Consider the following 25150-nt stretch of genomic DNA (forward strand, 5'->3'; position numbering starts at 1 on the left):
AGTTTGGGGGTTTAGAACACATTTTGTGTAATTATAACAATGTGATTTATGACTCTGTTACACATGTTATCCAGGGATTTCTGTTTTTAACCTCTTAAGCCCCAAGGGAGTTTCTGAGCTTCCTGCTCAAAAATGTAATGCCCAAATTTAATTGATTATTTCTCTGCAATTACAAACTCTGTCCTAATAAAGGTCATCTTATCTTATCTTATCTTACATTTGGTTCCAGGATTTCAGTAACCAACATATAAACATCATCTGTGCAAAGATTTATGTTTCTAAAGTGAAACAGTGAAAAATTACTGCCCTGTCAATACATGAATATCCAGAGGTTGTACAAAAATGTCCAATTTTGGCACGCAACTGGACACCATGCCAGTTGAATTTTTTAGGTATTAAAGAGCAGAAATTAATACATTTTATTAACAGGCCTAAAATGCTTTTTTTTTTTTAATATATTTTTGAAGAATTAACCACACATTTACATGGTAATGGCCCTTTTCTGCAGTGCACATGAAGCTAATTGGTCTCTGGCCCTTTAAACTCCGAGGGGCTGTAACTTTGGTTTCTTTTGGTCAGTTTGCATGATTGACACCTCTTTTTAATCAGTTTAGCCAATAGAATCAAAGTAATGATGCCATGTCACGTCACTTCAACCAATCAGATGTTGCAATGCCAAAACCCACGTGGGCCCAAATTTGCAGCTTGTGGCTTCTGTCCAGTCACGTGTCTGTAGGTGGGTCTAAAATGGAGGTTGTTGGCTCTGAAGGCATGGCTAGGTAGGCATGGTAACTACTGATAATCACGTGGCTACCGGCTACCAGTGAAAATAACAGCAGAGGGTAAGCCAATCTCCATCTTACACATTTGCGCTGCTGTGTGTTTTTGTGGTTTTCTTTTGCGGCTCATTCAGTGAATTTTGGTCTGAGCGTGGTGAAACTTGATGTGTGGATTCAGTGATAGCTCTGGAAGCTAACCAGCCTATCTTTAGCCGGTTACATGAAGTCTGGAGAATTTCCAGTTCGGTTTTGTTTGTTTAGTGGTCTTCTGCGCATTTACGTAACTGCTTGTTAAATCATGGCTTGTTTTCGATGTGTTTGGTGGTTGTAGAAATGGTTTATGTGACATTTTAGCTGAGATTCAGAGGTTTCTGTGGATACCACACATGTCTGGACTTATATTTCTCACCCCGTCTTATATCCAATTAAACGTGATCTCCTCCCAGGGCGTGGGGCTTAAGTGGTTAAGAAATGCCTGCAGTGGCTCTCTTCCACAGCTTATCCTGTCTTCCTTTTCTCTCTCCAACCTGTAGCAGCAGATGGCCCCGCCCCTCCCTGAGCCAGGTTCTTCCTGTTTCTTCCTGTTAAAAGGGAGTTTTTCCTTCCCACCGTCACCAACGTGCTTGCTCATAGGGGGTCATATGATTGTTGGGTTTATCTCTGTATGTATGTATGTATGTCTATCAGAATACAGTTCAAACCAGCACAGTTCGGTTCCTTTAATGCCGATACTGTATTCCAGTAATAGTAAATTCACAGAGTACCTATCATCTCCAATTTTGTACCATCCAGCGAGTGGAAATAGATCACAAGGAAACATCTCACTAACTTTCTCTTGGGCAATACGACGTTGGAGCAAAGAGGAAATGTTATTTAATCCTGCATTTACATATTTCACGTTGTGCATTTATTTGATAAGTTTCTCTGCAAAGGAGTTTTCACAAAATATTAAATATGATCATTTTTGTGACCCAACACTCAGTTTTTGCTATCTTGCACCCATCTCATTCAGCTGTTGAGGCACAGCATTTTAACAGCTAATGTACAGTGTCAGTGATTTAAATAGAGTTCGCCACAGCAGAGACGATGAAGACCAAAAAAAGAACAAAGAATAGCATGTCTTTTGGACACTTGCAGCATTTCCTGTCTTGATATCCTGTATTGCTGGAATTGCTATTAGCCTGAATAGACACTGACATTTACCTGAAGAATAAAACTCAGTCCCTCATTATAATCTCACTGTTTCCTTTGTAATTGCCTATGACAGTTACGTGGTTGTTGTCCATGTGTCGTTAGTCCAGACGCCCCTTGTGATAAGCTTCTGAGTGCAGATAGGTTGCAGTCCTGAGGCGCCTGTCATAAATAAAATGCATTACCACTGCGGCTGCACCGTTATAACCTCCTCTCGGCTGTGCTCTCCTGTCTCATCACCCTGCTGACCACAGAGGTGAAGTGGTTACACAGTGTGAATGTGCGCATTTGCACATTCTTGTTTGTGTCTATTTGACATTTTAAAGCTAAAAATAAAATTACTGGTCCACCACGATGATTTTCAACTCAACCCTTTTGTCATTTAATTTAATGTTCAGATGATGTTGCTTGCTCTTCTACCATTAAAAATTAGATTTAAAAATGCTTAGCTATATAAGCAGTTTAATTGGAAATACTTTCTGCAGAGCTGTTTTGTCCTTCCCTGAATGATTTATGATTCTGTAACACTTTTGAGAGCATTTCCAAACACATGAAATAACCTGACATTGAATTAGTTGTTGTAAATAATAATAATCTTCAATAGTTCATTTACATGAACACACGAGTCATCTGACGTTTGGTTTTTGGCTACTAAACTGTTTGCTGTAGCAAATTTTAACGTTGTATAATCTGTGATAGACTAATGGATTGGAATTATTTAGTTCGTCTTGTATCAGGCCAAATGCTAGAATATTGTCCTTGGAGATATGAGTGATTGTACCTTCTGTGTGCTTTTAAGGACATATTTAGCTTATGAAAGCTGTTCTGTCCTTGCCTTCATGCTAATGCCCCAAACAAGGCCTTGACTTTCTACGTTGTTCTCAGGCAGCCAGCCGACCAGAAGACAGGATCAAACATGGGAGGAGGAGATCTCAGCGACTGGAGTCAGATGCTCTTTCATCTCTTCTCTGCCATGCCAGCACACACTCTAATGCTTCATTTTCCCCACGCACAGGGGAGGGAGTCTCCACAAAGAGAGCTTTCTGAGCGAACTCTCTCCGTGTCTATCTCTCGTTTTCAATTCCGCTTTAACTGGTTCATCCCTGATAGAAATATGGATCAAGATAGACTTAGTTATGCGCTCCAATTTTGTATGCATCTCTCCCCCCTGATGTGGAAAAGAGTAAATATGTGCTTATTGCTGCTTTTCCTCTCAAGAGAACCCGGAGCTTTTGCCGACTGTGATTGCACCGAATGGTTTTGTCTGAATGGACTATTGCACAAATGAGGCTATAGTCATTTCTTTGTTTCTTTCGGAGCAATATTCAGAACATTTGTTACATCCAACCTCTGTGAATTGTAGCCACTTTCAAGGTCACCTGAATGAGATTTGGTTTCTTTATGTGTAAAGGTCAGTCTCTCTTTACATAGTGTCGACTAGTGTTTGCTTCCCACTGCTCTCCATTTCACAGCCTTTCAGAACTGAAAAAGAGAGAAAAACATATTTGCTCCATCCTCTGGTTCTGAAGTCTTTTGAATTTCAGCTGATCTCTATACTATAAAAAGGTAGATGTTCTGTGTTTGGTCTGTCTTATTAGAAATCTGTTGCCTATGGGCGACACAAAAAATATTAATAAAGACTGAGATTAAAATGCTAAAGTAGCTTCACAGAGAGTTTGAACACCCAGGCTAAATAAAGCAAACCTCCAGAGGTGAAAGATGTCACAGAAATCTAAGAATATCCAATTTACTGCTACTTATTAGGATAAATACCAATCATTTACATGATATAGATTTACACTGGAGTAACAAGGCAAAGAAATTTCATGATATCAAATTGCCTTGAGCAAATTTAGTCAGAGTTTGCTATTTCGAATCTGCAGACATACAGGATTTAATTATGCTGAATTAGCAGCCTCGAAGAAGATGTGTAAAATTTGAATGTTCAATCAAAATGGAAAGTATCTTCAGCTGGAGAAATTTGGCCTGGGAGATGAATGAATACATTTTATACCAGAGAGAGAGAGAGGGAGGGAGAGAGACAGCGGGAGAAATAAAAATACAAATTTCAAACGCTTACAGTCTCATCTAATCTGTTCTATTGAAATTATGTGAAATTATCATATCCTGGCAGGCTAGAAAAAAAGAGCACTTTGGAGGTTCTCAGTGATATCAGTTAAATAAATTTGAACTCTTTAACTTGAGTAAGCCTCCAGTGAGTCTGGCTGATTCCAGTTCACCTCTCAGCATTAGTCTTTGATCTCTGACCTTGAATTTCAAAATATCGGAGCATATGTGAAAATCATGTAATAGGAGACAAAAAGGAAAACGGTGGGCTGACTTAGCTACTCGAGGTAACCGAGTAATTATTTAGTGTACTGTGATTTGTGGAGTGATTGTGCATTCTGACTTTGGGTTAGAGGTGGGCGGATCGACCCAAATATCGTTAGGATTGATACCAAAGCACTGATATCGCATCAGTACGAGTGCAGCAGGATTGATACTTTGTTTCTATCCTCTGAGTTCAGTAAATAGTTCAATGAAAAATGTGTTAAATAAAGTATTGTTTTGGAAATAAAAATCAGCATCTGAACCTTTTAATCTTTTATTATTCTAATTTTTCTTTTTCTTCTTCTTTTTTTTTTTTACTGTTGGACGTCATATGTCAGAGGTAATATTTAAAATCGGTACAGGTATTATAATAAAAAGAAAATTTCTCAAAGTGTTGTAGATATCAGATTTTTATCTTATTTTTATTTTTTTAACCAAACTAAGAATTGCTAAAACTCTTTCTTCTATAGTTTCATTTTATTTGTGTTAATTTTCCAACTTTAAAAATTCATCAGTTTTTATTATTATTTAAAAAAAAAATTTCACATTTAGTTTTCGTTTCATTTTACTTAACTATAATCACCTTGGTTGGTATTATTAGACATAAACCTTCAGTTGAAGTAGTTGTATTGTACGTATAGGTCATGTTTATTATACGCTTGGTCAAAATTATATTAGTGATACTGGCTGATGTGAAAGGCCATTAGTAACCTACACTTGTAGAAAATATGTTGCCTCTATGGATGTTTATCAAAAAAGCTGTTTATCAGCAGCTCCATTTCATATCAGCGAGTAGCCTTTCCTCTTTGTTCCCTGGTGTTCACAGATGCCTGTCACGTCACCATGAAAAAACAAGAGAAAGGGAGAGCATGACACAGATGCATCCCCCCTGACTGACAGACAAGCAGGCTGAGAGGTGTAGCTGATCCCTGAGAAGCACTGCGGGCTTAATATCCCCTCTATATCCTCTCCTTGCGCCGTCTGGTGCCACGAGGCTCAGGTCTGACGTCAGTGTTATTTCTGTCCATCTCTTGGTCAGGGAGGGTTCATCATTTCAAATGCATTATTCACACCGGCAGCATAAACCTAGACAGATCTTATCTCAATAGGGCAAAGCAACCATCACCCCTGGCACACTGGCTGCATAAACAGAAAAGGCTCTGGCTTCACTGTTTTTCACAAATACTCACAGAAGGACTTCTCAAGAAAAAGGAGGGACTTCTGGGAAACCCATGGTCTTTTTAGTTCTGATGTCTTAAATGGTCCTACAAACAATGTCAGGTTATTCAGCAGTGACTGATGTTTTGAATGTCAACGGGCATTGTGCTCCACACCTTGTTAGATAAGCTTTCCTTTCCCCAAAGAATCCACAAAAATCTGAGCTACACATCCTCATGCTCAATGAATACAGGATAAAACACATTATTTTCACTCATGCAATCAAATGCAATTACAGTTCAGCGTAATATTGGAAACATGACTCTTAATCTCCTTTTTGTCAATGTGTTTGTTGTTGTTTTTCCTCAGTGCATTGGTGATCGTTAAGTCATTTTATTATCTGTACTTTCTTTCCTTGTTTATAGTTTACATCCTGTTTTTTTTATCTGCAGCCATCCTGTTATTGAAAAGTACACAAAAACAATGGCAGCATATTGCTGTGTTGAAGCCCTTCATTTCAGTTGTAAATCCACTATAAGAGCATCATAAAAAAAACTTTTGATTTCTATTCAGTAGGAAGAAAATATAAAAATTTGTTTAAGACTTTTCTCACTGTAACGTCATCACAAATGGGCGAACATTATAAAGATATTGAAAAATTAAGTCTACACCCACATGAACTTTCACAGTTACCAAATGATGATAAGCCTTTCCCAGAAAAGAACGATTTTATAGATACTATTTAAATTATGCACAATATGGTTTTACCATAGTTTAACATCAGTTCTGTAGCACAGCAACGAGCTTTAAAAACACTACTTTACTATTTATGCATCAGCCAGTCAAAAAACAATGTTAGCAGTAGTTTGGGACAGCCAGATAAAAACAAGTGTGATTATTATTATTTTACATCAGCTTGGCCCTCCTAAAGATTAATGTAGATCTGTAATCTACAGCTTATATTATTATTACAACAGTTCCTCTTTGTTCTCCATTTATATTTGAGCAACAGGTCTGTAATGTTTGCTTATTTTTTTTGTTTTCTTTTTAATGACGCTCTACCTGCCATTAAAAGTCCACTACAAGACCCTCCGCTGCTCTGTAAGTCAAACCCCAACGACTTCTTCCAACAATGCTTTCATGTGACTCTCTGCACTAGTGTCTGAGAGCTGTTCAAAGACCACAATCTACACCTGTAATTTCTGCTCGTATAATAAATGCAGTGCTTTCTATCATTACCATCAGCACCATATTACATTTTAATTATTACATGTTTTATTTAATTCTGATTTCTGGCTTTTACAGAGCGATTACACTGTCTTAAACAGAATGGAACTTACTCTCTTTTTCAGCTTAGTTAGCCATTATTCATATCATTCCTCCCCTTTAGCTTAGTGTATATACTTGACTGTGGGGTTGAGAAGAAAGGCTCATTACCGATGTACACAGCAGCCATCAGCTGCATCTCTTAATACCATAATTGTTAATTTTTATGATACAGGATTATGGCCTGTGTTCAGAATGAAATCCAAGGTCTTGTAGAACAACAAACAAACGTAGACTCCCCCACTAAAATCCACTGGCAGACTCAGTCCTAGTTGAGTACGTAGTGTGAGTCTGTGTGACCAGACTGTGTGTGTGTGTATTCCTCAGCTAGTGTCAGTTCAGTGTCAGTGTCTCCTGTTTTCCATTAGGCGTCGGTAAAAACTCAGCTCTGATAAAAATATTTGGAACAATTCACTATGCATGCCTTCATGAAGACACTGTGTCTAGGTTAATGTGCGTGTACGTGTGTAGCAGTGACTTTTCATGAATAGCTTTACATAAATGAGATTCACGTAACCTCGTTTAGCCATTTTCCCCATTTTTGTTTTATTTTATTTTCCCCAGAGCAACTTTGCTCCTCTGTGCTTTTGTTTCCCTTCCCATCTGTATGGCATATGGCCTGATAGGCAGATGTGATGCTTTTTGTACTTTAAACCTGATAGGTAACTTGGCGTTTTTGTCATTCAGATCACTATCTTGATTGCTTTCTGTTGCTTTGATGACCTGAGGGTGGCTAGCTAGTGAACATGGTGACCAGCTTTGTCTGTTTTTTTTGCCAAACAAAAATACAATCAATCCCTGCACCACAAGCTCCAAACACACCAGTGCTCTGGCTTTTACACACACACACACACACACACACACACACACACACACACACACACACACACACCTTTAGTGATTGCTTAGACTAATTAACAGTTTAGCTGTTGGTATAATTGTCAGGAGAGCAGAGAGACACGCTGGGTTTGCTGGATCCTCATTTTTTTCTATAATTGGGACTGGCTGGTGAGGTCAAAGCATTTTTCTTTTATATTTTATCATCAGATAAACCGAGCCTCCGACAGCATTAAGCCTTAAGCAAAACATGGATCAAAGCAAAATATTATCTTCATTATCTTCACCGTATGTATTTTAATGCTTCATAATTTATTTTTATTAAGTCTGAAGGCATCCTTTACTTTGAAAGTTTCTTTTCCCCCCTTGTAGGTTTTCAAAAATTACATACTGCGTTTAATTCCAATATTCTCCTAAATTATAAATGTAGTGTAGATTTACTGGCTTTTATTGTTTAAAGTATGTTGTTTCACTTCACTTGGATGAGTGGGCCGTGCCATAATGGAGACTACTACAATCACTGGACTTTCTGCATGTAAACACTGCCATAGCAAAACAAAGTGAAGGTAAAAAAAAAAATCCACCAATTAGCTTTTGATGTTGTTATCCTGTTAACACAAACAATTTCAGGTACTGTGCAAACTTTTATCAAAGCACACAGTGGATACTTATGTTTCCACATAATTCCAAAATCATATTTCATAGTCGTGATGTCGTCCATATCGTCTGACAATGTAGAAAAAAGCTGTAATTTAATGAAACATTAATAAGAATACATTATATAAGTCGAATCTAAAATATTTGGTATGACCACATTTATTCTTTCACACAGCTTGAACTCTCTATCAATTTCTTTAAGCAGGCTTCAGGAATAGTTCTCCAGGCTTCTAGAAAGACATTCAAAGCTCTTCTTTGGATGTTTTCTGCCTTTTGTTCCATGCTCTGTCTCATATGGCTTCACTAATGTGAAGCTCAGCCTATGGGGAGCCAGTTCATGACTGGTATTGTTCCATTGTGTGTTTTTCTATCCAGGTATGCTTTAACTGCACTGGCAGGGTATTTGGGATCATTGTCATGCTGAAGAATGAAGCCATTGCCAGTCCAGCAATTTCCAGATGGTATTGCACAGTGGATTAAGATCTGAAATGCAGTCCACTGTGTTTTGCAGAATGCTATAGACTGTTGGTACCTCTGTCCTGCAGTCCAGGTCTTTTGTAATTTGCCTTTTATTCCTGTTTCCCTTCCTTAGGAATGACTTCTCGCTGGCCACCCTTTGACTGAGAATATTTCTAATGAACCTGAGCAAATAGATGGATCGGCTGAAGAGTCACATGCATCTTGCGTCAGGTCTTATTAAGGACATGGCTTTTTGATACTGTGTATCAGCTGTAGATGGTGTTTTTAGGCATGCCGCTTCTTCTTTTTTCTAAACTTGTCCCATTTCCTCAAATTTTTAAGGAAATGCTGCAAACCAGCATATATGCTGTTAGTTTTTAGCCCATAGCTCTGTATGAATCACATTACCAAAGACACCATTTTCTGCCTGTCCAACTGTTTCATTTTTGTGTTTGTTTGTTTGTTTGCATGGATTTAATTCCTTTTAGTTTTATTTATTTTAAGATTTGCTTTTGGTGTTTATTAGATAGGAGAGTACAGGAAAGTAAGGAGAGAACAACGTGCAGGAGATTCCAGACTCAAACCCAGATCCCTGCAGAAGTCTTTTATGGACGGATTGCTCCTCAGCCAGGTGAGCTATACTGCACAGAGGTATAGTTTAAACTAATTCCTTGTTGTGTATGTCAGCATGCTGACAGTGTCAAATGACTTAACAAAAAAACAAACAAGCAAATCTGGGAAAAAGGAGCCAATGTCCAAAGAAACACTCAAACAAGTGAGGGGCGTCTCAGTGCTTTTGCACAGTACTGTAAGTGTCTGTTAGACTTTCACTTGCTCAGTTGTGACCCATGTCTGGATGTTTCAGTTGGATGTGTAGGCATTTTTTCTCTACCTAGAATGACACAAAGAGCTAATATAAGGACTTGTAATAATAAATAACAAAATAATAATTATTTCTCAAACTCTTGAATGATGGCATATTTTCGAATACCGCACATTGTAGTGAAACTGAAAATAAATGTGGCCTGTGTGATTGTTTTGACCACAGCTTGTACAGCTTGTTTCCATTATCCACATGGAAAACTGATTCCCACTTCCACATCCAGCAGAGAAATGTTGGAATTCGTTTACTATCCAGCACTATTCAATATTCATACTTCCTGGCATTGGACAGTCTGGCTAGTCTGATGTGTGTTTTTAGAGAGTTTTGTGTTTTTTCCTTGATGCTTCTGCTTCTTAGTGCACAGAGATTAAACCAAATACAGCTGCAGGCCCTAAAATAAAGAGCTACAAATGCATTACATTGGATTGCAGTGATAGACAACTTGAACATTTAAAATACCATAGTTATTTAATCTCTTGGTATTGTAAAAATGCAGATTGCTGGATCTGTAAGTTTTCTATTTACATGTATATTCTTATGTTTGGTATCACAGTCCATTCAAGCTCTTATCTGACCCATTTTTCACAGTCACAGGGTTATTTTCTTCTGATTGTGATGTCTGTGTCTTGTTTCCAGCTTGCACACAATGCAGACTGCAAAACCCAAAGCTCTCAGACTGTTTTTCACATATATGCATTTATACAAATAACAGTTCTTGATGACCCAACAAAAACATGCGGCTATGGTAGCTAGACCAAAGATACTGTGAGTATTCTGTGCTCTGCTGTACGACACACTCACTGTATCCAGCCTATTTTTGTGTGTTTCGTCTCTCAGCAGGCCTCATTCAAATTGGATGTAATGTAATGTAAATAAGCCAGGATGCAGCTACCGTGTAAGCGGTTAAGACCAGGAAGCCTGGCAGGCACTGACTGGAAGGGGAGCCTGGACAAAGGAACATAAAGGCCCAAACACAAAGACAAATCAGGCATAAAAGGGAGAGCCACAACAGCTGACTTTATTTACACAGTAATTGGATGTTTTTGTCTCCATCAAATGCGACCTGCTAAAGAACGCATTAGGAAAAAAATAAAACTAAAGATGTCTTTGGATTGTCCCCTCCCTTTCCCTTTTTATTTTAAATGACTTCATTAATTAACCTCAGTTTGCAGACAAGAGGTTCATCTAAACATACAGAGCCAATTTGATGCCTCCTGCCTCGCACTGCTGGAACGTCTCTGGAAAGTTTGGGGGTTCCCCTTTGAATACGGATTCAGGGAATCTCAGTTAATTTTTAAGGCAACGTTATATTCCTGCTTTGAGCTGTTAGACATTATTTGACATGTCGTCTGGTGGTTAGCGTTTATTTTGAAGTAATTGCTTCTGAAAGCAGGGTGGAAGGGATTTCATTAGTTCCCTTGCCCCTGTCTCACAGCAAACACTTTACCTGGACTCATTAAGCATCAGACATGACACTTCACAGAGACTACTCTGCCAGCATTCAGGCTGTTACTATGCCAAGGTCTGCCCTCTTGGAATAACCTGCCAAAGCTGCGTGCGTTGTTTCCTTTGTGCCTGATATGTTTTCTTCCCCTTTTGGTGGCGCACGTTTGTCTTTCAACTGAGGATTTAGATAAGGCAACGGTAACGCAGGGTTAACTATCGAATTTAATGATTTCAATGGCTGAAAAATGCTAAGCCATCACAGTTATTTGATAAAGATCTGAAGGGTTCGAACATTGTAAAACCTGTTTTCCTTCTCTGTTTTACCCTCAGGGATCCTGCACCTTAAAATAGATGCACTTGTGGGCTTGATTCAAGCAGTCTGCAATCAGTCAATATTTATGAATATGAACGACCATGTGATTATGGTAAAAAACACAAATAGCTGTGGGGCTACTCGCTTTATCCTAAATTAAAAATATGAACTCTCATGATGTTCCATATCAGCATGGACATAAAGATTTTATTAAATTAACTCAAGTGCTTGGGTGAACATATATTTTCTCATATTTTGAGCGACTCTGACATATTTGGACTTCAGTGATTATTTGGCTGTCTTGTATGGGAGAAACTTTGACATGCATAGTCTGAATTGCAAATGAAATACATTTCTGTTCGAGTTTGACCCATTTTTTTAAATCTTGTGCGTTTTATCAAACACAAAAACCCGCAACAGAAGAACTGAATGATATAACAGCAGGCTATGATTCACTATATGATGGAAACCCTCCTGCAGGTTGCCCTTCAGGCTGCACCCTGATGGAGTATGTAAAGATTTTAAGTGTTTTAAAAGGGTCTGTGGGTAGAAAATTGCACATTGTCAAGGAACTCAGAGAAAGGGGAAGTAGTAAACACTGCTACATGCATGATGAGTGTTTAACAAGTAAGTCAGACCTTAATGAGAATAACAAAAGACCATATACTTGCCTGTACGTAAGACTATATGTCTATATGCACCATCATCTCTGCGGTATTTCTTTTATGCTGCATTCAGCCACATACCAAACTTTGACGCTGTGTGGCTTTAGGCAGTCTGAGTGGTAGTAGACTAGCAGGAGAGGGGGGAGAAGAGGGAGTCTTCATCATGTCTCATTTCAGCCTCCCAGTGCCCTCTGGCGGTGCTCAGAGCAGGCGGTACCCAACCAACTCCTCATTTCTTCCTGAGCTAGTCTCTCCATTAATAGCTTAGTGCCGCTCCAACTCCATTGTTATTCCTGCCTGGCTGCATCCTGCAGTAAGGATGATGCATGTTTATCAGACCAGAAATATTGTGCAAATCTGCCTCGTGAGAATGAACGCTGAAAAGAACGCGTCCTCTGACTCCAGATGTCATCCTCTTGTGTGCTATAACTTTGCCTTGAACAATCTCTTTGACCTTTTCTCTGCAGCTCTCTAAAAGCTTCGGTCATTTAGGCCAAAGATAAATAGTGTGCTTTTACTTGTTACACTCTTAGGCCAGACCAGATTTTTCTAGATCTTGTGGAGTTGGAGCCTTTGAAAGAAACTGTGGGTATGGATTCATTTGATAGTTTAAAAGCTGACTTGCAAAATCCAGCACACAGATCTATCAGTCCTCTGCACATCCTGTAGTTTGTGACATGATGCTTTATGCTGAAATTGATTACTGGCATGTCATGCACGCGTACGCTCACACGCAAAAACACTTTGAACTTGTAGAGTCAGCTTTGTTTAAAACCTCAAAGGAATTGGATAAGTAATTGTCATTGAATCTGCATAATAAGGACACTATGTCATCTGAATTCAGATGGCCAGCTCGCCCTAATGATCTGTTACTTTTTCTGTTACTCATGAGCCAATCAACACATTAGTATCACATTTCTATTTTCACTGTCTGTCATTAAAAACACATTTTCCTCTCACCTCAATGTGAATGGAGCTGTTTCTCTTAAATAAATCAAATAATTGGAATTGCATTGTTTTATCAAGATTTTTTTTTTTTTTTTTTACAAAATTCGGCCCAATACAATGTGTAACTAAATCCTGATGTCTTGCCTGTTTTATGTTTTATATTCATAAATTAGAATTTATTATTATACGCCTCTCAAAAGCTATTTATTTTTTCCTGCAGACAGGAATAGATGAGTCGTGTGTTTGAAATCTAGAGAAACAATAAAAAACTCTTGTTGAATGGATATTGAAAGATTTCCGTCACAACTTGAAGCCGTTAAGGAGGTTTATTTTGAGGAAAACTGTAATTTTGATTGATGGTTTTATTAGAGGGATTTTTTTCTGCTTAAGCTCTGATGTGAAGAAGACTGTATTGTCAGCTGTGACAGATGATGTGGATAGCGTTGTATAAGAGCGCTCTCTACAGGCAGTGTGAGAAATTGCAACATACAGCCTTTCTATTTCCTGATGCCGAGGCTTTGCTGAGTGTCACCAAATTGCGGAAATAACGAAATAGCTAAACGTGAAGTAAAGCATGGGTAACAGAAGTACTTATACAATATTTAAATGCAATATCATGTTATGACACCAGTTATTTTATATCTATTCAAATTAGCATAAAAAATAAAAAAAAGAAAAACAGAAAGATGCGTTGACTGTTCAGAGACAAGACATCCAATTGGTTCCAGTTCTTTCTACAATGCAACAAAATTGTAAATAGTGATGGCTCAATTTGACTTTTGGCATGTTGACATGTAAGTTTAGTTAAAAAAAAAAACAAACATCCAGGAACAATAAACACAACATCTCCCTTATAGTTATAAAAAAAATGCTATTATGGAGTGTTGTGAATGACTACATGGCTAAATGCAGTCTCCCATCATGCCTCTGTGTCACTGTGTTTCATATTTAGTTTAAGGACATCGTGTTTGCTGTGCTTGTTTTGGTTCTTTAGCTTTCATTGTTTGTTCCTGTTAATGCGGCAGCGTTGTTTTAACTTACAGCTATAGTTGTGCTGAAAACGATGTTACACCATGCCTGAAATTATGTGCAAGGTTACTGACCTGTGCTTTCCATTGGAAGCAGACTGGATTTGAAAGAATGCTTTCAAAAAAAAATACAAAAAAAAGTTACAAAAAAAGTATTCAGTGACTTCTTGATGCATTCTCAATCATCCAGGAAAGTAAATCTCCAAAAATTGTGTTCATAATTAGGATTAAGGAACTGACCTCCCAGCCCATTGTTCCCTCAGTGGGCTGGTTTCAGTCATTATGCAAATGTACTGTTTATAAGATTTGGGGAAACCTGCAGTCAGCTGAGACTGAAGAAGTCACCTGGATGAGTGACGAAACGTTTCTCCCACAAAACGCTACGTCCAGATGAACAGAAGCAACTTTTGGAGATTCAGTGACTTGTTACCGTGGGATTCTTCAGTTACTACAACACTACAAATGTTTTGACATGATATAAATTTATTCTGCAGTCTCTCTATAGGAGCAGTAGAACTTTGTGAAAAACAATATATCTTGTGATCACAAAAAAATCCAGTGTTGTAGAGACATTAATTTCTATTGGCTAGCGTAGCATAACATGAGTTACATCAGGGTTAAAAGCTGCATTACAAATTCAGACAAATGCAGTGAAAACAAAAACTGAACCCTGGACTTCTACAAATAAATCCAATAGTACCTTTGCCTCACTGCCACATTTCTACACAAGTGGGAGTGGTTTCTGTCTCATTTATGGGTGTGGTGAGGCAATGCATGTAGTTAGTATTTTACCCGTGGTTTAACATTTGTGCACACAAAACAGTGGTGGATACATTAGGAACTCCTCTTAAGGTGAGTTCTCAAGGCTACAAACAAAGCTTCAAAAATTAACAAGTCTTGGGAGAAACTGTACGCTAATCTGTTAGAGACAAAGCAGCCTGACAATATGTATGATCACTGTCATATGTTTGTTTCCCTTGCAGAAGGAGTTACTACACAGCTTTGGTGTTTAAAATACCGTAAGTGAAAGCCACGACAAAGATATTCGACAATAATTTTAGTAGAATTAATTATTTTGTGCTGTTTTAATCTCCAGGAGCCTTTTTTGTCCTGTTCATGGTAGAAAAGTGAGAGAAGATTTTCCAACATGCAGGCTGCAGGTGACTTTCTAAATGTATTCAACACTGAGGCCAGCAAGATATCTGTGACACTCTTCCTCATTTTTCTTGGTCTCCTCTACTGGTGAGTAAATAAATGTTAGGTGGCTTATTTGTGATGTTCATTGTTCAGTAGAAATGAGGTCACTTATATATTTGCGTGTCATAAGGCAAACAGTTTATGGCAAACAGTATCATAAAGCACATACATTGACATTTTATAGAGCAGACAGTGCAAACGAATGCAACAATAACTCTAGACAGAATCCAGGTAAAGGTGAGCTCTGTTCTTTACTGCATTTGATATAAATTCTTTTCATTCAACCTACAAACAACACATTTCAACACTTTTGCCTGTAGGTATTCAGTCCGTCCCTTCTCAGTCCTCTCACGATGTGGCATCAAACATCCAAAGCCAGTGCCTTTCTTTGGGAACTTATTTATGTTTCAGCAGGTAAGATACAGTGTAACAAAGGAAGACCAGAGTTACCTTCAACATCTGCTTGATTTTGCATCAAACAGGGATGGTTCCCTTGTTCCTACTTTGTGTCATTGTTAAAAGATTGTCAGCTGACTGTTACATCGACTGTATTTTTTTAATTCTTCTTTTCAGGGTTTTTTCAAACCTCTGAATGATCTTATCAAAACATATGGTAAAGTATGTGGGTAAGTAAAAACACATCCTACAACAACAACTACTGAAATTGTGAATATTTTGCTTCTATAAACGATCTACAGTTTTTTGAGTTTATTGATTAATCTACAGAGTGAAATGAGATGACACTTTACACTTGGTTGGTCACTAAAGTATACGCTGCATATTTCAGGTATTATTTGGGCCGCAGACCAGTGGTAGTGGTAGCAGACCCTGATATGCTCAGACAAGTGCTGGTGAAGGACTTCAGCAGCTTCCCTAATAGAAGGGTGAGAACATTATATAGAGCATGTAGATGCATGATGTGAGTTTATTTCTGATTCTCACACAAATAACTGAGCAGTTATTACACATTTTGTGCCTGTGCTCTCTTATTTCTCTGGGCAGAGATTTGTGTTTGCCAAAAAGCCTATATCCGATTGCTTGCTCCAGTTAAAGAATGAACGCTGGAAACGAGTGCGGAGCGTCCTGACCCCATCTTTCAGTGCTGCCAAGATGAAAGAAGTGAGAAAATAAAGATTCCTCATATATCCAAGACAGATAAGATAAGATATGAACTAGAAGATCAACAAGATTCCTTTAATTAAGCTGAGGACTTTTACCTATAAGAGAATGATTTGAATCTTGTGTGTATCCAAAACTCAGTGCCATTTTTTTCTCTCCTGTTTAAGTCAGTTTACAAATTTCATAATTTATGTGTTTGTTATTTATTTTTACATCGCCCCCATCTTTAGCTTACACAATGTTTGAAATGAGGAAGTAAAAAACTCAAAGTTTCTGGTAAAAGAGCTAAACATCCAGTTCTTGCTGGTGTTTCTTTGTAACTTTTATTAATACATAATTTGTATCATTTAAGTGTAAATTTAAATACATTTACTATTAACTTTGTACCTTCTTTATGTCTTCATTTCAACTGGTCAGCAAGTTAAATATTTTTCTTTGTGACCAGAAGGAACTCATAAACCTTTAAACACCCAGCGTTCACTTTTGCAGTTGGTTACTGCATGTCTGCATCTTTTGCAATATGTGTAGTTTAAGTGTCTGTGCTGTTGTGTTTATGGAGCTACCTTTCCCCCATTTTCTATGTTTATGGACCTATGATGATTCACTGGAGTATATAGAGCTGGTTTACATCTGTCCTTATCTCTCCACTTGAGTGTAGATGGTTCCGCTCATCAAAACAGCCACTGATGCCCTGATGAAGAATCTGAATGTCCACGCTGAGTCAGGAGAGGCCTTTGACATCCATAGGTAAAGCAAAAATTAAAATAATATTTTTTTGTGTTTTTTTTTCTGTCATTGTTCATATTTTTCTGATAGCATGCCATCTTTCAGATACTTTGGCTACTTTACCATGGATGTTATTGCCAGTGTGGCATTTGCAACTCAGGTGGACTCGCAGAACAACCCAGATGACCCGTTTGTCCAACACGCTCAGATTGCCTTCACCAATAATTTCTTCAGGCCTATTTTGTTACTTTTCTGTGAGTCATTATTATAAAATTAATGAAACTGAGATATGTAAATGGGACAATAATAAAACAAGATGAGGGCAAAGAAAATAAAAAGGAATGTGGGGAATTCCCTAAAGTTATAGTTAAGCATGATAAATAATTCTATGTATTGAGTATGAAGCATTTTTGTTGATATACCTGTGTATGCAGTTCTCTGCTGATTTGTGTGTTTCTGTCTTTAGTTGCTTTTCCCTCCATCATGGCTCCTCTGTCGAGGTTCATACCCAGCAAAAGACAAGACAAGATGAATAATTTCTTCATTAACAGCATTCACAAAATCATCAAACAGAGAGAGGAGCAGCCTCCTGAGCAGGTGAATCTCAGACTTTCCTAAATCTGTGTGTGGCTTTGAAACTGTCATTTTCCTATCTTTCTTATTTATTTATTTTACACGTAGAGGCGTAGAGACTTCCTTCAGCTGATATTAGATGCTCGAGCCACTGAAGAGTGTGTGTCATTGGAGCACTTTGACACATCAAACGATGCTCATGAGACTGATGTCAGGAACCAGCAGACCCAGTCTTCAGGCACAGTTCAAGAAAACGGGAGCCAGCAGGAGCAGTCTGTCAGGCGTCCACAGAAAAAGATGATGACTGAGGATGAGATTGTTGGTCAGGCAGTAATCTTCCTCCTGGCAGGCTATGAAACCAGTAGCAACACTCTGGCGTTCACCTGCTACCTCTTGGCCCTCCACCCTGAATGTCAACTCAAAGTACAGAAAGAGGTGGATGATTTCTACACTAGACATGTGAGTGTTTTACAGTTGGTTCTGATCTATTTTGATTCATGCAGTTGTGGACAGTCATTGATTGTCATGCTGTTTGCTTTGTAGGACTCACCTGATTACACAAATGTGCAGGAGCTGAAGTATTTGGACATGGTTATATGTGAAGCATTACGCCTCTACCCTCCTGGATTCAGGTAAAGAAGGATGTCAATTGGATATGAAGGTTGGCCACAGTGTGGCCTGGAGTCGTATGCTGTGACTTTGGAAGATTTTCAGTTTTGGCTTTTTTTGAAACATTAGTAGTAAGACTACACACTTTTGGAGCAGGAGTTGCAAGTTCAATTTCCACCCATTATTCATTAAGGGTCCTGGCTAGACTCCCCATGCTAAAACAAAAAACCCCAAAGCCCTCGAATAGCGCAGCTACGTTTGCAGCCTGTCCGAAGCTCCAATGCAAGCATTTCACTACATGTTGTACTCTTTATGATTGTGTATGTGACAAATAAAAGTTGTTTGTTTGTAGATTTTCGTGGGGTATAGCCATAATCCTATCATCGGTAAAAACTCTATCGTCATTATTATTATTATCATCATCATTGTTATAATTACTGACGCGGTTGCAAGATCAAACATTAGTGCATTTCAGTAATACAGATGTTTTCTGACTTTGGGACGTTAAGGCTCAGGTTCTGTTCATATTTGGTTGCAGATGCATTAAAATATGTTCAGTAACTATCAGTACACTTAAACTCATCTTCCTTAAATGGACACAAGTACAGAGAAACAGAGAGGAGGACATGACTGCAACTATAAATGACAGCTAAAGTCAATAGAGTGGTGGGGAAACACTTCATGCTGACAGTTACAGCTCTTATGAATATGCTGAGTCCAATTATAACTGTGTGGAATAAAGAAAACAGTATTTGGATTCTGTAAAACAATCTTTTTTGTCATATTTTGTCCCACTAAGGTTTGCACGAGAAATAGAACATGACTGTGTGGTGAATGGTCAGCAACTTCCTAAAGGAGCAATACTGGATATCCCTGCAGGCTTCCTCCATTATGACCCAGAACACTGGCCCGAGCCTGAGAAGTTCATTCCTGAGAGGTGCTTCAGTTCTGTCTGAAACGAGTAAAAAGACTGACTTGTGTTTACTGAAATAATGACCAGGTGCCGAAAATTCACATTTAAAAATAGCACCAATTGAAGTTAACTTTGAAGTGAGTCACAGCCATTCAAATGTTGACTTATTAACACGAATAACAGCTGTATATTAACAACATACACATGGAATATTTTTCTGTACAGTGGTACAAATACAATTGTTAAGGTGTGGTAAACACTTTTGTGTAGTGACATTATAACACGTGCAACCCACAAATACAACCTCAATTCAAATGTTGGGACACAGTGTAAAATGTAAAGTAAAACAATGCGTTTACAAATCTTATAAACATATATTTCATTCACAATAGGACAAGACTGAAAACATTTAAACTGAGACATTTTATTATTTCATGAAACAACATTTGCTCATGTTGTTTTTGTTGGCAGCTTTGAAGTTGTGACACTGCGATATTTACCAGTTAGTAGTATGCCCTCTTCTTAACAACAGTCTGAGGAGACCAGCTGCTGGACCTTTGGGAGAAGAATGTTGTCTCATTCTTGTCTGATACTGTATAAGACCCTCGATGCTCAACAGTCTTAGGACTTCTTTTTTGCACTTTGCACTTTCATGATGTGCTAAATGTTTTCAGTTGGTAAAAGGTGCAGACTGCAGACAGGCCAGTTCAGCATCTGGATTTGTTGTTTGTAAATCAATGCATTCTGTTTTCTTTACACACTGTAAAAGATTTTTGGAACTGGGACTGAACCACGCATGGGATTTCCTTTATTTTCCAATGCTTTTCATTCTTCTTTAAAAAAAAACTTGCTGTTGTTTTCCAGGTTTACACCAGAGGCCAAGGCCGCTCGACATCCATTCGTATACCTACCATTTGGAGCTGGCCCTCGTAACTGTGTGGGAATGAGACTCGCCCAGCTTGAAATCAAAATGGCTTTAATGCATCTGTTCCACAACTTCAGCATAAAAGCCTGTTCTGATACTAAGGTAGGATGCAATAAGAGAAAACCCATACATTTTCATTAAAGTAATTCCTACACTGGATAACTGTAAGACTGTTGAATTTATAACTACAAGCATATAATTCTACAACCACTGTTTACTGTGAATTACACTGAAAAAACTGAAAACATCAATATATTTGTATATTATGCCGTAAGGTAACCACCGGTAAGAAAACCTATCTTTAAATTTAGGTTTTAGTGGAAGCATGACCAAAAACTACTCTCACATGTCCTTTAATTGTTTTTTGCTTTAATGTCATATACAATTTTGGACTGTCAGTATTATCAGCTGCAAATAATGACTATGCTGGAGTTTATTGGACATTTGAAACTGCCATAAGCTGCAAATAGCCATGTAATCCTATGACTACTGGTTAGATACACATTTGTCAGATGCTTCCATTTTTAAGATATTTTTACACAAATATGTGGAAGATGTTCTCTTTTTATCTTCAGGTCCCTCTTGAGTTGAAGTCATCCAGCACTCTTGGACCCAAAAATGGTGTTTTTGTGAAAATCACAAGAAGAGAACAAGGAGCTCATCTGTCATCAGCTGATTAAATCATTTACACCATACTGAAACATAACAATCTCTTACTGTATGTCCATCAGTTCAGTGGCACTTGTTTCATTTATAGTCAGGACTTGGTAGATGTTTGAAAAAATGCAACACTGAAATATTTAGACTTAAATATAATAAGGGATTGACTGATAATTAATGCAAATGTTTCTCAGGCACATATAAATTGTAATTTTGTGATTACAACTGTTTGAGAATGAGAGAAATGAAACATGACAATATATCTGATATTATTCTTTATTAAAGCACGTACAAATAAAGTGGATGAAATCACTACTTTTTGCAAATCATAAAATACTAAATCTTTTTTGACAGCAAAGTTGATTTAATCTGGCACATTCTAAATTCTTTCAGGTGGATTGGGACACAGTGTCTACACACATTGTGCGCAGACACAGTGTCTACACACATTGTGCGCGAGCACTCTCTACAGACAATGAAAGGAATTGCAACATGCAGCATTTATATCATCCCCAATGCTGAGATTTTCAGTGCTGGTTGTAAACAGAATTGTGCAAATAATGAAAAGAACACATTTTGTGAAATTGTGCAGTTTTTATATTCATGTGAAATTTTCTGTATTGAAATAAAAATCTGTCTATCAGTAAAAATAGGTGTAAAAACATCTATCTTGTACCATTTAGACAACCTTCATGACTCTTTAGAGACAAAACATCTGATCCAAATTTTCTCTGCACGACAAAATCAATACTGGTGATGTCTCAACTTTGTATTGCACGAAGAGGAAGAATCGACTGAGAAAGTTTAACTTTGATGAAAAACTGTGGCAGGTTTTCCAAGGTGTTTTGAGGCTCTACTTGTGTAAAAAGGCTGTCAAACAGCCAGGAATGGCAAAGACAAGTTAAGCCTCCCGCTTTATAGCTGCAAAAAAGAAAATAATTTTATGAATATTTTGGCATCTTCAGTTTAGTCTTTTTGTGTCACTTTATGTCACTTTTGATAGACGTTTTTTCTTGTCATCAAATAAAGCTCCTGTGTTGCATATTGTTCTCGCATCTTCTTTCTTCAAGAAGTAATTTTCTTTGGCTAGCGTAACATTACATGAGTTACATCAGGGTTAAAAACTGCAATACAGGTTCAGACAGTTGACTAAAGAAAAGCAAAGCTGAACTATGGACCCCTAAAAGTTTGTGCAATAGCAGCTCTTTAACTCGTTACCTTTACCCTGCTCTGTCTCATTTATGGAGGTGGTGAGGCAATCCAAATCTGTAGTTACTATTTTATCTGTGGTTTAACATTTGTGTGCACAAAACAGAAGTGGATACAATAGGAACAGACATCTCTCCTCTTCAGGTGAGTTCTCAAGGCTACAAAAAAAGCTTCAGTAAGTAGAAAGTCTTGGAAGAAACCACACAACTGATCGGGGACAAAGCGGCTTGACAACATGGAATAGATGTATGGTCTTTGGCAGGTGTTTATTTCCCCAAAAGCCTGAATTTCTGCACAATACCTTTAAATGCTTTGTTCTAGTGAAAGTCATGACTAAAGTATTGAATAAAAATATTAGTATAACTAATTCTTTTTTGCTGTTTTTCTCTCCAGGGGCCTTTTTCTCTTATTAATGATTGAAAACTGAGAGAAGATTTTCCAACATGCAGGCTGCAGGTGACTTTCTAAATGTATTCAACACTGAGACCAGCAAAATATCTGTGACACTCTTCCTCATTTTTCTTGGTCTCCTCTACTGGTGAGTATGTCAATGATACACTTTTTTCAAGGGAAATAAGGACACGTAGATAATCTGCTAGTGCCATAAAACACATACATTGACATTTTATAGAGCAGGCAGTGCAAACGAATGCAACAATAACTCTAGACAGAATCCAGGTAAAGGTGAGCTCTGTTCTTTACTGCATTTGACACAAATTCTTTTCATTCAACCTACAAACAACACATTTCAACACTTTTGCCTGTAGGTATTCAGTCCATCCCTTCTCAGTCCTCTCACGATGTGGCATCAAACATCCAAAGCCAGTGCCTTTCTTTGGCAACTTATTCATGTTTCAGCAGGTAAGATACAGTGTAACAAAGGAAGACCAGAGTTACCTTCAATGTCTGCTTGATTTTGCATCAAACTGGGATGGTTCCCTTGTTCTCATATTTGTGTCATTATTGTCAGCTGACTGTTACATCTACTGTGTTTTTCAAATATTCTTTTCAGGGTTTTTTCAAACCTCTGAATGATCTTGTCAAAACATATGGTAAAGTATGTGGGTAAGTAAAAATACATCCTACAACAGAAACTACTGAAATAAGATTGTGAATATTTTGCTTCTATAAATAATCTGCAGTTTGAGATGATACTTTACCCATCATGTTTTGTCTGGACTCATACTTCAGGTATTATTTGGGCCGGACACCAGTGATAGTGGTAGCAGACCCTGATATGCTCAGACAATTGCTGGTGAAGGACTTCAGCAACTTCCCCAACAGAAATGTAAGGAAATTATACAAAGCAAAGATGCAACATGTGTGTTTATTCCTGATTGTCACACAAGAGTTACTGAGGGGTTATTACAGATTGTTTTGCCTGTGCTCTCTTATCTCTCTGCAGAGATTTGTGTTTGCCAAAAAGCCTGTATCTGATTGCCTTCTCCAGTTAAGGAATGAACAGTGGAAACGAGTACGGAGTGTCCTGACCCCATCTTTCAGTGCTGCCAAGATGAAAGAAGTGAGAAAATAAAGTTCTCATTAAGTGAGATAAGATAAGATGAGATAAGATACATGACATCACATCTCATCTTCTGGTGCTTATCCGGGTTTGGGTCGCCAGTGCAACATTCTGAGACAGGAAGGTCAAATTTCTCACCCCAGTCACCTCTTCCAGCTCATCTGGGGGGACGTAGACCGGTAACTCGAGAGCTTCACTTTTATCCTAAGCTCTCTCTTCTCTCTTGCAAGCTACTCATGAACAACATCCCAAGATACTTAAATCCCTCCACCTGGGACAGTAACTTGTCCATGACCCAGAGTGGCCACTCCACTCTTTTCCAGCTGTGAACCATGGTCTTGGATTGGAGGTGCTAATTCTCATTCATGCTGCTTTGTACTCAGCCACGAACCGCTCCAGTGCAAACTGGAAGTCATCACCTAATGAAGCCAAAACGCTAAGATGAAATCCTGAGGCCACCAAAGTGGAAATCCCCCCACCACCTGGATACAACTAGATATTCTGTCCAGGAAACACCCAACACATCCAGGTTTTTGCTGCAGCCACTGCCTGAGCCGTGTTCCACTTGGCCTATTGGCACCCAAGAGCTGTTCCTGGAGTCCTACAGGCTAGCCAAGCCTGACAGGCTTCCTTCTTCAGCTTGATACCTCCTTTTACCTCCGGTGTCCACCATTCGGTTTGTTTACCACCAAGGTACAAAACACCTTACAGTTGCAGCTCAGTGCAGCAGCCTCAGCTGTGGAGGTGCTGAACATGGTCTATTCAGACACCCTCACTACACGTTTGGGTGCACCAGGTTTGTCCAGCATCCTCCCTCCCCACCTGATCCAACTCACCACCAGGTGGTGATCAGTTGGCAGTTCCTTTCTTCACTCGAGTGTCCAGAACATACAGCCACAGATCTGATGATACAATAATAAAATTGATTGAAATTTATGTTTGAACATGGTGGGAGGGGTGGACAGACGTGTGGTTATTTGCACAGGAACGCACACGGCTGGAGATCGCTATTCCCCCGCACTCATGGAGAAAAACATGCCTAGTGCTCCTCCGACTCGTGATACGGCAGGACCGTCGTAAAAGCATGTGACGTCATCACCGCAGCAAACAGTAAGAACAAAGTGGAACTTATCGGCAGAAATTAACATTGCACTTATAGCGATGCGATTGAAATATAAGGAGACTTTCGGACAGTAACTGAAGGTAAAATGCAGCTAAACAGTCCTGTTTTAAACCAGGCACTTCCACCTCCGCTCTGCTGCGTCTCAGCCAGCAGCGCTCTGGCAGCAACAGCGCTAGAGCCAGAGCAGGGGAGAGTGGAGCTGGAACAAACCAAATGTTATGTCTCAACCAAGTACTGTATGCTTTTTATATTTTTAGCAGCGTGTCACACAAATAGCAAATATTGTCAAAAAAAGTAAGAAATCTTTGGGGGTGCTTTGATTGGGCTAAAATCGCCCCTGGCATAACAGAATAACCACCCCAGCCTGCTGCCTCTCAGCGAGAGCAACTCCAGGCTGTAGTGATGGGAATTCTGGCTCTTTTTAGAGAGCCGGCTCTTTCGGCTCGACTCACTAAAAAGAGCCGGCTCTTTCAGCTCCCAACCGGCTCTTCAGGTTGTTTTGTTGCTTTAATTAATTTATTATTAACAATAATATAAAATTATGCACAAAAGG

General features: G+C 38.5%; 1 protein-coding gene and 1 long non-coding RNA gene across 2 annotated transcripts; both read left to right on the forward strand.

The window, feature by feature from the left end:
• The first annotated feature begins 786 nt into the window (after nucleotides 1-786).
• On the forward strand, nucleotides 787-21023 carry LOC102203832 (thromboxane-A synthase-like). Its single transcript, XM_005734817.1, has 16 exons — nucleotides 787-842; nucleotides 9265-9369; nucleotides 15005-15040; nucleotides 15118-15263; nucleotides 15539-15632; nucleotides 15792-15844; nucleotides 16006-16102; nucleotides 16221-16337; nucleotides 16996-17084; nucleotides 17169-17317; nucleotides 17530-17660; nucleotides 17745-18095; nucleotides 18180-18268; nucleotides 19045-19182; nucleotides 20023-20185; nucleotides 20659-21023. Exons 4-16 carry the CDS (start codon nucleotides 15169-15171, stop codon nucleotides 20761-20763), a joined length of 1671 nt encoding a protein of 556 aa, XP_005734874.1. The 5' UTR covers nucleotides 787-842; nucleotides 9265-9369; nucleotides 15005-15040; nucleotides 15118-15168; the 3' UTR covers nucleotides 20764-21023.
• A 1406-nt stretch (nucleotides 21024-22429) lies between these two features.
• LOC106456237 (uncharacterized) lies at nucleotides 22430-23020 on the forward strand. Its single transcript, XR_001290393.1, has 3 exons — nucleotides 22430-22490; nucleotides 22720-22813; nucleotides 22965-23020. It is a non-coding gene; the product is annotated as an uncharacterized LOC106456237 (long non-coding RNA).
• Nucleotides 23021-25150: the final 2130 nt, after the last annotated feature.

This window comes from Pundamilia nyererei, unplaced genomic scaffold (genome assembly GCF_000239375.1).
Source record: "Pundamilia nyererei isolate P.nyererei 1_Seehausen unplaced genomic scaffold, PunNye1.0 scaffold00060, whole genome shotgun sequence".
Classification (NCBI taxonomy): domain Eukaryota; kingdom Metazoa; phylum Chordata; class Actinopteri; order Cichliformes; family Cichlidae; genus Pundamilia; species Pundamilia nyererei.